General features: G+C 37.4%; 1 protein-coding gene across 1 annotated transcript in view; it reads right to left on the bottom strand.

The window, feature by feature from the left end:
* Positions 1–16,892, bottom strand: part of tsc22d3 (TSC22 domain family, member 3) — a 66,419-nt gene extending 49,527 nt beyond the window's left edge. Inside the window, exon 1 of the mRNA XM_028459601.1 lies at positions 16,119–16,892. Coding sequence (XP_028315402.1) covers positions 16,119–16,459 — 341 coding nt within the window. The 5' untranslated portion in view covers positions 16,460–16,892. The remainder of the gene's footprint in view (positions 1–16,118) is intronic.
* Positions 16,893–17,202: the final 310 nt, after the last annotated feature.

Here is a 17,202-nt window from a genome sequence, read left to right as displayed (position 1 = left end):
AATTCTTGTTTCAGCATTGATAATAATGACCAATCTGAGCATTAACACAGGAAAGAACAAAGAGTTTTATGGTAATTTTGTGTGTAAGTGTGTTGTTTTGCTCGTTATGAGGCATTTTGTGCATTTCTGTTGTCCTTTTGTGTTTTTGCGTTGTCATTTTGTGTTTTTTTGGAGTCATTTTTGTGTGTTTCTGTTATTTTGTTTTTTGTTATTACTATGGGTTTTACAGAGTAATTTTTTGTGTTTTTCTAGTCTTTTTGTGTACTTTTCTTGTCATTTTCTGTAATATTGCATGATCTTGTGTATTGTTGATTTTTGTAGTAGTTTGCATGTTTTTGGAGTATTTTCTGTGTTTTTCTTGTCTTTTACCGTATTTTCCTGCAGTGTTCTAATTCTTTGTATTTTTTATGTATTCCTGCTTTAGTTTTGTGCATTTTTCTGTCATTTTTGTACATTTACTTTGGGGGCTGCATAAAATTATACCGAGGCCCCCAGTTGTCTATGTCTGGGCTAAATGCCAATTAACTTATTTGTTTGATAATTCTACTTACATCACGAAAAGATTTCTTCATTATAACTGACATTGTGACACGCATGATCAAGCGCTGTTCTCAAAATATTTTCATGCTAATCATTGTTTATTTGTGTTATTTTAAAGTATCATCAATGACGGGCCTGTATAATGATTGAAGTATACTGTAACCCAAAATATCTCTTCCTTTAGGTGGATATTAAAACACATGTATCTAAGTACGTTGAAAGACTGCATCAACAACGTGCCTCAACCATTGACCTCAATAGTCATGTTGTATTTGGTTATTCAAATGTCAACAGGAATAACCCATCAGTACTCCATCCATTAGTCAAACTGACCTGGGATGACAATATGTTATCTATAGACTTGTAATCCAACCTCTGATACATACTCTGTCTGATACATAAGGTCAGGACAAAAGAGATTAGCTGGATTTCACTGCGACATTATCCCAATGACATCTCAATAACAGAGGTGGCTAAAGCACGAGTCTTCAGTACTCAAATAAAAGTATAGATAATTGAATGAAAAATAACTCTGGTAAAAGTAATGCTACTAAATGTACTGAAGTAAAAAAGTAAAACAAATAATAATAAGACAGGATTTTCAAACCAGCAAATTCCATATATTTTATTTTTTTAGGAACTTGTAGAATACTGGTCCATGAAAACAAGTTAAATATGTTACCTTTGAATTTAACACTCATAACAGATACAATTTTGTAACTAAATACGTGTCAAGGAAAAAAAAAAGTTGCAAATGTGAAATAAAACTCAGAGCATCTTTAATATCTTTAAGAATTTGTACAAAACTGGTAAATGGAAATATATTCAATCTGTTACCCTTTATGAACATCTCTAGAATTTACCACTCATTATAAATACATTTTTTTAAGAAAAAAAAAAATTTACATGAAAATGTTAACCATAAAACTAAGAAACCTGCCTAACAGAAAAAAAAGCTCAAACTACCAATATGTTGCGTCTTTTTACGTCGCGGCGTCATCTACAAAGATCTTAAAAGTAACAAGCTCATTTTTTAAATGTCAGGAATAAAAGTAAAACGTCACCAAAAAATAAATAAAATGAAGTACAGATACCAGAAAAAACCACTTAAATACTGTAACAAAGTATTTGTACTTCGCTTAATAATGCCGCAGGTCACGGTCTGTGTCTTGTGTAGTGGAAAATAAATGTGTGTTTTTGTTATTCACAAACCGAGATGGTAAAGAGGTTCAAACCTCTTTCTGTGTGCAGTTCATTTCTGTGTTTTTGTCATAGACTTATGACTAAAACGCAACTTAGTTTTATAGTTAAAATGTTTTAGTCAACTTAATGAATAACTAAATCTGTTACAAATATAGTCGATTAAAATATACAGGACAAGAATTGATGCATTTTTTTTAAAGTTTCATATACCATTGATCATTGATATGGGATGATATTTATGTTTGTAAATACACAGACAGATTTGATGTGATCAATGTGTAAAATCACAGGAGTACTGATTAGATTTCTTCATGTACTCTAGTTTCTTCCGACATTCTGGAAATGTGCCGCTAGTGTCCAAACTGTGTGTAAGAGTAAATGGGTGTGTGAATGTCTATTTTTTCCTCCCCTCTTGGCCATGTGTAAGACTGGTGTTTTGTCCTGGGTATACCCTGACTCACTCCTACTGGAAACTGGAAAATAAACTCACCAACCCTTGTGACCCTGTACTGGATAAATACATTGTGCACACAAACTTATATTTAGACTATCCATGGTAACCCGACACCTAGCAATCTGCTAATATGAGGTGAAACACTGTCTTGGTACAAATTACGTTAATAATTTAATAAACAAGTAACAAAGTACAAGTCCTCACATTACTGTATTTGAGTTGTTTTTATGAGTACTTGTACTTTTTTGAGTATAATTATGAATCATTAATTGTACTTTTACTTAAAGACACACTGTAAACTTTTAGACCTAAAGAGTTGACCCATGAGTTATTTTAAATGATTCCTCAGGCCAATATACAGAGCTCGACAGTATCAATGCTCTGGGCGGGGCTTCCCTCTTCGAATACCAATCATGTAGATTTTGGAGAGACGGACCGTCTTTGGCCAGGTCATGTGACCTGGAGAATGCCTGGAGAACGTATCACTTTATGGCAGTCACGTGACCACAGGCTCTGATATACTCATTGCGCTAACGCTTTTGCTAGTATTTTTCCGTCTATTTGACTCCTGGTCATGGCCGGGGCAAGCAAAAAGTTTAAAACTGCTTCTGAGGAGGCTAAAAAAACGCAGCCGAGACCCGGCCCGCTTTCCGCTCTGCGCCAGACACCGCCGCCGTGCCGACCCCCGGCGAAGGGAGCAGACAATGCGGCGAGGCCAGGGAGTGGGGGGGAGGCACCACCAACGTGGCGGAGAGAGGAGGGCGGCGGCCGCTCCTCCAGCGAGCTACGCCCCGCTTCGCACCTCAACCCGACCGACCCAGCCCTTAGAGCCAATCCTTATCCTGAAGTTACAGGTCATACTGTCTGCATACACAATGAAAATACAAAGGAGGCTGGCCCCACTGACTGTTTGTTGCAACAGTGCTGCAGTGCTTGTGGCCATTAGGGCCGCTTGATGTGAAAATTACAGGTCTAGCGCCCCTAGTGGCCAAAAGTTATATAGTGTGCCTTTAAGTATGTTTTAAAAGACGTCATTTGTTATATTTCTAAACCCAACCATTACTGAGTAAATTATGTATTTATTTTTTGTTTTTAAATGATCAACAAACATTGTGAAACTACGAAACAGCATTGAATGCTACTGAATGCTATTGTACATTTTGACAAACCTTAGTTTATAAAAAAAAAAAAAAACTAAGCTCCAATTGTGCAAGATTTGGTGTTTTCCTTTTTAAGTTTATACATGTGATTTTTACTGTATGCAAAGGAACCGTGGAAAGATTTATCACCAAAAATAAATGTGGAGGGTGAAAGTAACTAGTAACTTTTACTTTGAGTACTATTTCATTGAGCTACTTTTTACTTGTACTTGAGTATTTTATGTATGACTTACTTGTACTTGAGCACAATTTAAATCAAGTAACAGTACTTCTACTTGAGTAGGATATACTATATCAGTAAAAACTTATGGACAATTCCATTGTGATGAAATCCAGATGAAACTCAGTGATGTAATTGAGAAACCAACCCGAACATAAGTCAAATATCAAAAAGATCAGTAGATTTTTGACATTTTGAAATTTCACCAATAATGAGAGATATACCAGAATAAGTATAGTGATATGGATCCCCTCCAAAATGTAAAGGAATCTTCCACGATATAATGTATATCTTTGGTTAAAATGTAGTCATTTCTTTGATGTAATTCTGGCAACAGACAAACAAACAAAGGAATAACTAAACAGTGTAAATATTACCGCTACCACTTTGGTGGTGGTAACTAACAGTTAAATGGATGTTGTATTATCTTATTATACCCCACATGATCTAAGTGATCCATACATCTCAACATTTAGTTCTCTTAGCTCACATATGTCAAACTCAAGGCCCGAGGGCCAAATCCGGCCCGTTAGAACATCCAATTCGGCTCGCAGAAGAAAGTAATAATGTCAGACAAAACATGAATTATTGTGTAAATTACCAAAAATCCAGTTGTAGATATCTCAAATTCACCATTTTAATGAAACTCTACAATATTTTTAGGTGCTTGCATTTTTCCTTTGTTTATATCACACGAATGTAGTCATTTTTAATTGGAAATTGTGGAAAGAATAATTTCTCTAAATGACACAAAAATTGGTTACAAAATCAAACAAATTGAACTGATATTGAAAACTAGGGCACAATGTTAAAATTGTTATTTTTCCCCCACCTAAAATCTGCAGCCCACTTAAAATCAAACTGGTCCGTATTTGGCACCTGAACTAAAATGAATCAATTATGCCCACCTGATTTTAGAGACACACATAGATCATCTGCACTGTTACTTTACAGCAGGTAATCAGCTTCAGATACATCCCTCCTACATCTGAGGACCCCTAGCTGCCCCGAAATTGCCTGTGTGCACTCTTCAATTTGTAACCCGAAAAAATATAATAAAAAATAATACGATGTGCTACAGAATCCATAAACAGCCCAACAAATTAAAACAATAATAGAAAATAATAAGTTAGGGGTGCACAGTGTCCAGAACAGTTCCAATATTACACATACATAGTGAAGCAAATAGGCTGTTTTCATACTGTTCATTGACAGTAAACAGTATTTTTAAGCAGCTACTTGCTTAAATTTAGCTTTAGATAAGGTGAAATTGTAAAAACATCTATTTATCATTCGCCCACAGTTTAGGATCAAAGTTAAGGCCAGGATGGACAGGCTGTTGCAGAGCGAACATAAAATTACAGTATTCACTCCTACAGCTGATTTAATGACTCCAAATAACACTAAACACATGTTTTAATGTGGGAGGAAAACAGAGTACCTGGGGAAAAGCCACACAAACTGAGAGTCTCATTACAACAAATGATGGCACAAGTGTGAAAGAAAACACACACAGACTGATTTTATTTATCTTATGTACATCAAATAGAAATGAGTGTAATTATCTAAAGAATAGGAATAGTGAAGGATATAGCTTTGAGTTAAAATTAGCGGAACAGAAAAAATAGACATTCACTGAGCTGATGTTGTGTTGTGTTGTTGCCTAGACGACAGAACAGGACACGCCTTCTGCTTTGATAAAGGCTGCAGTTTGAGACTGAACCTGCGCTTCAGGGTGTGTCCTGGTTTCAGAGTTGACAGACACACTGATCTCCGTCTGCAACAAAAATAGTGACGAAAGATTCTTTTGTTCATGTGAGTTTATGTCTGAGTGTAATTGTTAAGATATAATAGGATTAATCTGAAATTGTTTATTTACCTAAGGGCTTCTAGTATCATCATTTTACAGACAGAAACTTGGCCTGGTCTAGTAATAGAAAGTATTTATACTCTTTTAATGATAGCACATGGACTAACACACACACGCACACTTGCACAGAAAAAAAAACGAAAAAACATTTAGCAAGGATGTTGACATCCAAGGGCAGCCTATTCACACAGTCACAACACAACAAGGCAGTGAGTCAAGGGCTCCATTAAAAAGCCATCACAGTCCATTCCACTCTGACCCGCTCGCTCACTGATACAATTCAACACTTGGTTTGATTTGCAGTGCACACACCAAATTTATAGCAAAGCAGTGGAAAACCAAGTGTTTTCCAGTATCATAAACCAGTCACTCGCAAACAGAAAATCCTCGTCAGCACAAAGGTGTTTTAAGGACAGACTCGTAAAAGGTCTACAGCTCGTTTCATGGCTTCCTGTAGACAAATGAATGACACAAACTTGCTTTACAAGCTGGAAATACATTGAGATGTTGTGACTCTGCCATTGCCTGTATCTGAACACGACCAAACATCAACAGAGTGGTGATTTTGACCAAGTCTAGACCGCATTTTGTCCTTGGACCAGCTTTCTATCTGACAGTCTTTGCTGTCTCACCATTTGTTTTTCCCCACCTTTTGTTTTGATTGTAAGCGTAGGGGTGGTGGTTCTTGCAGGTTTATTTCTGGAGTGTTTTGTTCCAACAGACGACCATAATAAAAGTAATTGGATACGGCATCTGTCAAAGACTGCTCTGTCTTGTCTCACTGAAACTATCCTGGTTCTGGAGCTGTACGGCAGATATACGCCCTGAATCAGTCGCTTCAAACAAATTTACCAAGAACTTTGCAATGTGAGTCAATAACTCCAAGAACTAAACGTCACCTGGGAAATAAATGTCATATCTCCGTTTCCACTGAATTTTGAATTCCCACATCCAAAGAGAAACAAGCTCGACTTCATTATCGCCAAAAATGTATAGAAAACACAAATAGTTTTGGGTAAAGTTATTAGTTCCAGGGAAGAGTTGCTGCTGTGGGGCTTCAACGAATGCTTTGTACTGAAGGCAACAATGTCTGGCTGGTCCCTGAGGAAAGTGTTTTCAGAACTGTCAAAGGTAGAGAATCAGAGATATTTAGCCTCCGTGTGCTTCAGGTTTTTGTTGCTGCAGGTTCCAAATGCATCTTGGGAAACATGGAAATGTACTTCAGTGAGAGCACTCATCATTCTAACCACACTTATAGTATATATGTAGCAGTGTTTCTCAAATGGGGGTACGCGGTGGCAGTACAGGGGGTACTTGAAGCAGAGAGAGAGAGTGGATAATTACAAATAAAATGTCACTCTTGGTCAAACCCTAGGTGTGAGATAACCAGAAATGATAAAAACTATAAAAATAAATGTATTCAGGAGCCACTAAATGACCTTGGGGTCGCTTGAAGTTTAAATGGGGTTGTCTAAAATTTCTGAAAAATAAAAATAGATTCTTGAATTTTTTTAATTATTATTCTTTCTTTTTTTTAATAAAATAAAACAACACAAAATAACAACTGTATTCCTACACTTTCACTTTATGAAACATGAATCTAGTTAAACTAAAATACAGTAAAAAAAAAATAAAAAAATAAAAATCATGTCTGAGCTCAAACATGTTAAAAAACTAATTCTATAAAAAAAATATATATATATATATATATATATATATATACTGTATATATTTGGGGTCACTAGAAATTCTTGATATCAAAATGGGGTCATGATCTAAAAAAGGAAACCACTGCACTCCATACTGTTTTTTTCCACAAAGTGGGTACCCGGATTCAGAAATAAGAGAAAGGGGGTACTAGAACCTAAAAAGTTTGAGAACCACTGGTATGTAGTAGACAGTATATACTGAGTGTGTAGTACATAGTATGGAATGTGCCATTACAAACACAGCCATAGAGATAATAACAATCTGTCAATCCTCCCTTGTATGTGTCGTATCTTTGCTTGTCTCTAGATCTTACTATTGTGTTTGTTTTTCAATAAATAAACAAAATTAAAGACTTGTTCAACAGTACTTTGCTATAATACACTGTAAATCCATCTCTTTAGATATCTGTAAACTGTTTCCTTAATACCAATATACCCCCAATCCGAAGTCGAAAGGTCAATCTGTGTTTTGTTGTTGTAATTGACATTTTAAATCTTTTGGCCTTAATTTGGAAAATTTAACTTTCAACATCGGTGAAATTGTTTAAATCATTCTGGACTGGATGTCTGTTTCCCTCTATCACAGCTTAGTATTGAGTATTTGTGTTGTTTTTACACATTGTTATTGCATTGATCTGGCGAATTAGCTCAAATACGGTAGTAGTTTCCACCCACAAGGTTGCATCCCATCCCTGCTGAATCATGGGCCAAGGCAGGGTACCCAAGGATGCCATTCAGATGTAAAGACTAACATACAGATTGGTTGGTGATTGATGTGAATACAAAAAAATTTAAAAAACTGAAGCCTTTTATCAGTATTTTTAAATGTTCTCAGAGAAAAGCTGCATTCAAATCCCTGGTCTTTGTGGGCGGAGCCATCCAGTGCATCTCTGCTCTGGCTGATGTGACTTGCATGTAAATAACCTGACTACTAGGTATTTGTCAAGGCACACCCGGGATTAAAATGCATCAACCGTGAATGAGGTTGTAATATGCGGAACTGATGCACTGAAACATAAAACCAACTTATTATGTAAAGACACAGATGGAAATTCTTCCTTTTTTTATTTTACAAAACCTGTGTCTGAACTTCCACATCCACATGTTGAGAGCCATTGATTGTACATTTACATAGGTTTACATAACCATCTGTGTGGCTCATTGAATAGCCCAGACATAGGCAACTGGCGGCCCAGGGGCCACATGCAGCCCTTTGGTGTAATTTTATGCGCCGTCCAAAGTAAACGTACAAAATGATAGAAAAATACACAAAACAAAAGCAAGAATACAAATAATTACAAAACAAGAAAATACAGTATAATACAAGAGAATAAAAACAGAAAAACAAAAAGACAAGAAAAACACAAAAAATGACTCAGCAAACCCACAGTACTAACAAACAAGCAAAACGACAACAGAAATACACAAAAATGACTTCAAAAAATGCAAAATGACAGCACAAATACACAATGTCTCCAAAAAAATGCCAAATGCCTCACAACAAGCAAGACAACAACGAACATACACAGAAAGGCAGAAAAACACACTAAATGATTATAAAAATGTGTAGTAGTTTCCTGTGTTAACGCTCAGATCAATCTTTATTCTAAATGCTGACATGAATGTTGATAATGTGGCACTCGGATCAAACAAACACATTTTTGTGGCCCTGCTGTGATAAAAGTTGCTCACCTCTGGAATCAGCTTTCACTGTGAAAACTGTGTAGCTTATATATGGATTAGAGTATGGCTCTACAGCCCAGTGGGATGTTTGGCACAGCTGGATCCTGTCTCCGGTATGTAGTCAGGGGGGAAAGTTAAATTGGGCAGCAGACTGGACCAAAGGCAGCTTTAAGGGGTCATCTCAGGACAAAGTGAAGAGCTTTAATCAGTTAAATGAGGGCAGGAGATAAACGCCAGTATGTATTTTAGTGAAAGGTTATAACTGCATTTAGAAATCTTTAGCTGCTTCAGCTTCTATATTTGCTGCACAGCAGGGTTCTTTTCCTTGACTACCAATATTATTCATATGTTCAAATCAAATTAATTTTGATGTTTGTGGCCCACGTCCTATTCTGTTTGACTACAACGCTGTGGCTAATAAAAAAAAATAGGCAGTGGCTATCCGTACGGTTGCCCTATCAATATACCGACATTCTATCCATATGCAGTGCCCCTATTTGGCCAGTTTAGGTCATGTGATAGGTCAGTCATTGGCCAGTTTAGGTCACGTGATTGAGACTAAACTTACCCTAACCCTAAAAATTGTTGCGATAATGGGTTATAATATCCTAACCCTAAATGTAACCCTAAACCTAAACCTAAACCTAAAAATTTTTGCAATATTGGGTTATAATAACCTAAACCTAAACCTTACCCTATATTGCTACGTACTTGTATTTTGGTAACCATACCAATAACACAGGGGGTTGTCCGTATGGCAACCATACAAATAAACACTTTTAAAAAAATATTACCCATGTCAGCATTTAATTCCTTTACAGTTGTCATGAGGCCTTTTGTCATTTTGTTTGTTGACATTTTTAACTGATAAACTGCAATTCCATGCGCTTTAAATGTGCTAATTTGAGAATGGATGGAGCACAAAATAACATCTACAACTGCAGGCTAACAATCAACACCAACGCAACAATCTTCCATTTTGTGTGATTAGTAGTATTAGTAAAGCTTTGTAACATGTCAACTAGTAGACAATTTTTATTTAATAAGGTCAATTTGCCTACTAGTGCAATAAAAACATGTTTTTTACTATTTACTATTACTAGTACACTCAAAATCCCACTAGTAGTACTACTAGTACTATGAGTAAACCCAAGAGATTAACTAGTAGGACTAGTAGACCTAATACAAATGAAGTAAGAAGGATTAAAACCAAATCCAGCTCCCTGACTGGTTGGCATTTTTTTGAAAACCTAATGTCAAGCCTGAATTTTCTTTGACACTAAACTGCACTAGTAAACCAGTATTTAAAGATATGAACTGCAAATTTGAGCATTATAGTAGAGCTTTACTATGGTTGATAATGCCCGATGTCAAATTTACCCTTAAACAGCTTTCCATTAGGAGTGTGCATTTCCATGAATCACGATTTGCATCACGGTACAATATACCTCGCGATATATCGCAATATCAACAATAACAAATTTCACCTTTACAAGAACAAAATGGCATGAAATACTATTTATTTCATTTTTTTAAATTTGCGAGAACAAGTAAATGGTAACGAACTATAATTCAAGTACCGATATTAAAAAAGTGATATGTTTATCACACTGTCAAATTACATTTTTCAAAAAAGTCCAACTTTTGCTTCTACAACAGATTCTGATTGTGTTGAGTTTTAAAATTCTTAAAGAAATAAAGCAATAAAAAGCAACCACATACATCTATGAAAGTAACCTTGTCTGCAAGATGGATTCTGGTGTTCACAAACACCAGAATCCATCTTGTACTGTTCTCGCCTTTGCCTTTCGAATCCTAACCAAACTGATTAGAACCAATCATGAGGCAGTGTTGTGGTTTATGGCGGGATATCCGGGTGTGACGAAGGCAGAAGCACCGAAGCAAAACTGGCGCATGTGCAGTTACGGAGAGAAGAACTAGCTGGGCTACCGCTATTACCATAGCTCCGAATTAAAAAAGAAAGATGTCGACGCATGAGGATGGTTAACGTGCCCTTAACTCACATACTCGTGTTGCAAAATTGGCAAAAGTCACTCAACGACCTAATGACCGCAGCATCACTATCCCAAAAGGAAGTTTTCACCAGCGGAGTCTTGTTGTTGTAGCAGCGATGACGACAACATCATTTGTTACCGTGTGATTGGCTAAAACAAATCATGGTGGACAGGTGCTTAGTCCAATCAGCTTCAAGCATTCTGTTCATGTCCCTCCCAGGTTCCGAAAGGATTTGCCAGACACAGATCGATGTGGAGAACTTGAGTTAGAGGGAGGGCTACACATCAATCTGGCTCTTGACAAGTTACTATCAAAGTGCCCATTATGAAAATAAAGTGCAATCAACTTCCAAGCTAAAATGCATTGTGGTAGTTGTGGTAGGTGTGGTTCACTGACACCTAATGACTGGCCTTCACGTGCTATGCAGATCATAAAAAATCCATTCAGACATTTTTTGCATCGATATGATTTGGTCAAATATCACCAAATTGATTTTTTCTTACACACTTACTTTCCATAGACATTTGCTATCATTAATGTCTGCATTCTACTGAGTTTGTTTAATACTCTTATTGCATCCCAGGCTGTTTGTTTTTTCCGATACGAGGATTTCTGTGATTTTCTTGAAGCTGTCTCTGATCATGAGGCTTTTTCGCCCTGTCATCACTGCAGGCTCTTCACCCTGCAATGTGAGGGTGGCTTTAAAGTACAGAATAACAGCTTGTGGTGAAGACGTGCATGAGTAGTTTTCTCACCCTTGCCAAACGTACACATAAGCCTCGGATGTGGACACAATTCATCAAATCTTATCCCAGAGGAAATTACAGATCCCGCCCCATCAGAGCACTCAGGCTCAGCCTAACAGGATTCCTCCAGATCCTTTTTAGGGAATTACATAACACTGCTTGACCATTGCTTCTGCTTCAGACTGATGTTTAAAAAGTACAAAGGATGTCCTGCCATGCTTCCTCATTCTCCACTGAACATTTTATTCTGCTCAAAAGTGGCAAATGAAACTGATAGCAGGTGGACAGACTGACCACCCAGAGTGAGGTCACCGTGTAAACCACAGACGGTGCTTTCTTCAGAAGCCACATATTTGCAAAGTGAACATGAATTTCTCCTAACCTCCACCCAGCATGAAGCACTCTTGTTTCATCCGTAAGGATTAGTGGGTAAGAGCATGTGTAAATGAATGAGTGTTATTGTGTTTCTGCATGAAGAATTTACAAGTGCACACATGTAAAAAGAAGGGTTTAAATCCTGTGTGAAACCACATGATCTGAGCCAGTGTTTCCCTCTCAAAACATTCATAAACACAATGTTCTGGCTGAAGAATGATTGCTTAACAGAAAGTTGATCTGGCACAAATGTTACATGATATGAATGAACCGTGACATAGATGAGATGAACACGTTTCCTTTTTGACTGAAATATTACAACAACGAAAAAAACAAAGACAACTGTAACGTGGGTTGTAGAAGAAACACAGATCACCACATTTATCTACTGCAGATGTGCTCAATCAGTGATACACATGTATAACTAAGGCATCCATTACACCATCTGTAAATATGTAAATATCGCCCCTTATATCATTATATTTTCTATTTATATTTACATTTATACATAGCCTCTATTATTGTATTGTTTATTTTATCTCCTTCATTGCACTATTTTTCCAGTGTCTTTTGGGTATTCTGTGTGTTGCCTACTGTTGTTTTTTTTTTCTTGGAGACAAATCAAAAATCTTAAAAAAAAATAAATAAAAAAATAAAAGATAAGAAGAGTTTACCTTTTGGCTCATTTTGCCAACACTAATTGTTTTTTAATTTAATCAGTGATTCAGCTGCTTTAAATAAAACTGAAAACAACTGTTTGCGTCGGTTAAAAAACCGCTTTTCCTGATTTGGGTTTGGACATGAACATATTGTATTGGTAAATGTCACCATACGGTATGGGCAAATACGCAAATGTTGCATTATTTCACTGTGCTTGATGCCACATACTTTATTATATGGACCAGTCTCGCAGCTCTATTATTGTTGTTGTTGCAGTGTTAATGGTTGTTCACTGTGTAATGTTTGTGTATTTGTTTTTGTAAAAAAAAAAAAAACTAAAACTAATAAACAGAATATACAACAAAAACTATTTTTTTCAGGGTCATGTTGGCCTGCTGGTGCCTATCTCCAGCTCTCGTTGGGCGTGGTTGAAACATTGAATAAAATAAAAGCAATATCCCTATAGCATAATTGCAATGTTTTCATTGAAGGTTGTTTGCGGCAGGCGCCTCGTAACTCCCGTGAAATCTCATCCCGTGAGACTTCACTGCAGGAAAACGGACTCTCCAAAACCTTCATATGACACTTTGTATTCCTTTGTTGTTTCACGTCTAATGTGGCAGTAATAATTTTAAAGTATAACGAAGAAATGTCTCGGTCTTGTCTTCTGTTTACACGTATTGCGACATGTTTTCTTGGAGAGAAGTGGTCATGTGACCAAGTATGTCACGTCATGTGACAAGATACGTCACAATCTGTGATGTGTAATTGCGGAAAACGTGTTTCCATAGCACTTTTGTGACACATTTCAATATCGAAACATCTGAAAAATGAAAGCGTAAGATCTTTTTCGTTTCCATCACCAGTTTTTATTGCGCTATTTAGATTTTGTGCATTTCCCAGGGTAATGAAAACACAGCTAATGACTAAGGAGTGCCAACATGAGGATATATTTCCACTTTATGCTTGTATAAAATAGTAATGTGAAATATGAAATGTTTTTTGCTCTTACTTGGAGGAGGTAATAAAGATCGTTTTAATTGAAAAACTGAAGAAGAAAAAAACGATGCACTTATCAAACGATACACTATATACTCACTAATACTCAAGTAAATTTACTCTTCTGAGTAAATATTGTAAATGGAAGGCCATATTATGATGACAAACCTTTGATATAAAAACAATAAGGACATTGTTTACTGTACTGAAGTGTGCAGCACAAAACAGCGCAAACAAAACTAAGTGCAATTTAGCTCTAAACAATGTGAAGCTTTGTGGATCTTTCTTACACTTGTGCTTATTGTCAATTTAAAATTTTTAAAGGGTCAGTCTGGGTTTCTATCAGCCTCTCAGATGTAGAAAACATTGTATGCCCACAACAGGAGATAAGGAAGCTTAGTGTACAGTATACAGGAAAGTAAAGACAGGTTAAAGATTAACTCGTCTGAAAGTCTGTGGCTGCTTGGTTTCGGTTGATGTTCAATAAAACACTGATAATAAATCTTGGCAGAACATTACTGATGTGATAATGTTATGATCAATCCTAATCAGAGTTAACGCTATCACATGTGCTTTATTGAACGAGAAAAATACATAAAACCATAAGCATTAGGTCAATAAATGGACTTTGATTTACAATGTCTTACAACATACAATGAAAACATTCCTTTCACATGCAATTAATAAACCTGTATACAAAATAAAATATGAAGTTGAGGTTTTTCAGGATTTTTTTATCTCCTGACATGTTTCGACTGTCAACTGCCAGTCTTCATCAGAGGTAAAACCTTGTGTCTGAATAAACAAAACCTCAACTTAACATGCTGTTCAAAAAGAAGAAAAAAATGAATCTCGCTGGAACTACTACATGGAAGTCAAGTGAAACTTCAAAGGAACCATCAAAGGCGATCAGCAGAACTCCTCTGAGGAAGACTGGCAGTTGACAGTATAAACAAATCCTGCAAATACTGTCTGAAAAAACAAAACCTCAATTTAACGCACTGTTAAAAAAGAAGACAAAATTAATCTTACTGGAACTAAAATTAAAAAAAAACTGCTTGTTCAGCAGTAAAATAGGGAAAGAAATTGATAGAAGGCATCCCTCTTCTAGGAAATCAGTCAAAGGTTGTTTACAGTCTAAATTTACTATGACTGATAAACATTGTTATCAGGCGGAATACATAAGTCTGACATATATGTCAAGATCCTTGCACAATACACACATATCTAAATTTTATTGACACATACTTTACAGTATACACACACTGAGAAGGTTGTTTTTACGTTGATAACACGTCGACAGAAACGACCCCTACGTCTGATAACTGTACAGTCTGTTAGGATAGACTCTGGAAAGGGAAAAGCAGCTATAGATGACGAGACCAGACGATACAGTCGTATACAGTTGGCACAGGTTCAACAGTTCACAGCAATGTAAACTCTAGCTGTAGTCATTTTGGCGGTAGCTGCTAAACCCAACATCCCACTGGAAGGAGAACACTGTCGTCGAGGTGAGCTACATCAACACTGTTTGATTTCATAAAAGCAATTTGGCAAAGACAAGGAAAATACCAATTTTGTAATAATTCACCTAATCTCTCTTTTTTCCATGTAATCTTGTTTTTTAAATTGTTGGATTTCTTCAATTTGGTAACACATCTGTGTGATGTTAGTTCACACAATAACTGTAAAAAGCCACCAAGTCGGGAAGTGAGAGCAGCATTCTGCTCATACAGTACAGCGTGCGCACACGCACGCACACACGCACACTATTGTATGTAACATATGCAACATGAAAGTACTGATACCTGATACACGGATGTGTGACGTAGCCTTCCTTTGCTTAAATGCATTGTCATCATGATTCATTGATGTATCTAGACGACTACAAGGTAATCACAGTGTTTGCTTTGTGAAACTTTGTAAGCTTGTGTGACTCCACTGTAATCCAAGACTGTAAATTTTGCTGTCAGCATTTTTAAAGAAAAAAAGAAGAAAAAAAAAAAGAAGGGGGGTACCATGTTTCATTTAGGAACAATATACTCCCTTTATTTAGGAATGATCTGACAAGCTATATCTGATAAGCTATCATTAGTCCATTTGTTTTTCATTATGTAACAAAAAAAAACAAGAAAAAAATATATAATAATTTTGACATATGAATTTCCAAAACCTAAATTAAAAAACAGGACACACCTTATTGAAAAACGGAAAACTAGCACCTTTATCCAATTTTTCCGTTCCCGATTGGCCAAAGTATGTGACTCGGAAGTGAAGTTTTACTCGCGTCCTGTACCTGTTCAGGTAGTATCATGGCCAGACTGGAAGAATATGCAGAGTTGTAGCAAAGTTTTTCGCATACGTCAACTCCGCAGAATAAGTATGAACAGTGACAATTGCGAAGTGATTTTAAGAGAAGTGTTTAACAAAAACATGTTCAGAGTTGTGCAGGTTGATGTGAAATAGAGAAACTAGTGACATACCTGTGAAAGAAGAGCAAAATAGACAGCATGGTCTGGTCGATGTTGCTGTTGCAGATGCCCTCATTAAGGAGGAAGCAGGGATCCCTCACCACCGACTCCAGGGAGTCCTGCCTCATGATGTTGTTCAGCTTGTCTGTGTTCAAGTTCTGGTACATCAGTTGGCTGCGAAGCTGACGAAAGTGACTGACACTGGGACTGGTGGGGCTCCCCAGCAGCCCACCGGGGGAACCCATGCCCTGAGACGTGCTGCTGGAGAGGGAATCGTCACAGCCATTGGCCAAGTCCAGGCAACAACTGCAACAGTCTAGCCCAATGGGTGAGAGGCAGTCATTGTCTGACATCTTAGAGGCCAGGTGGATGAAATGGATCAGATGACCAAGGTGTGTAGGGAGGTTTCAGCAACAGGTTGACGGAGTGAAAGAGGAAGACAGTGAGAGGGACTGTCAGAAACAGGGTGGAGGTCAATCTAGGTGCAGCACCTTGGTTCCCCTGCTGCTGTATTTGGAGTCATTGGGCCAGGTCGGGTTCCTCTCTGAGTGAAGTCACGCTGAGCCTCCTCTACTGCTGTTGAGCTGCTTTAGCCTTTTGTTCCGGGTCGACGTGTGTTGCTACTGTGACAGGAGAGGAGAAACCCTAAACACACCACATACTCACACACACACACACTCACTCACTCACACCCATACAGCAGGAGAAAGCCAAACCCAGAAGCTGCCTGCTGCTTATCACTTCTTTTTTTTTTCCTCTGGGCTTATTTTTCTTTGGTTGTTGTGCACAGAGGGAGGGTTTAAAAAGGAAGAGAGTAAGTCAGGGAGGGCGGGAAAACCCTGGTGATTGGTGAAAAGGCTTTCTGGTGACGTCCACTGGGCCCTCCCACTCTGCAGCTGAGCCGTATGAGTTGCTCTGTGTGTAGGAAAGGGGAAACAGAAGGAGTGTGAAGGCTCAGAGCATGCTTTAAACATGTGCAGCTCATCCTGCTCCACCCGGTCATGCTGACACAGTGAGGAGCGACTCTCAGAAAGTTACCACAGACAGCCATGAAAACGTACCACTGGTGCCGGATGACAGAAAACGAGAATTATAA

Source organism: Gouania willdenowi, chromosome 10 (assembly GCF_900634775.1).
Source record: "Gouania willdenowi chromosome 10, fGouWil2.1, whole genome shotgun sequence".
Taxonomy (NCBI): domain Eukaryota; kingdom Metazoa; phylum Chordata; class Actinopteri; order Blenniiformes; family Gobiesocidae; genus Gouania; species Gouania willdenowi.
The sequence above is the reverse complement of the archived record's forward strand: the minus strand, read 5'-3'. Positions and strand labels throughout refer to the sequence as shown.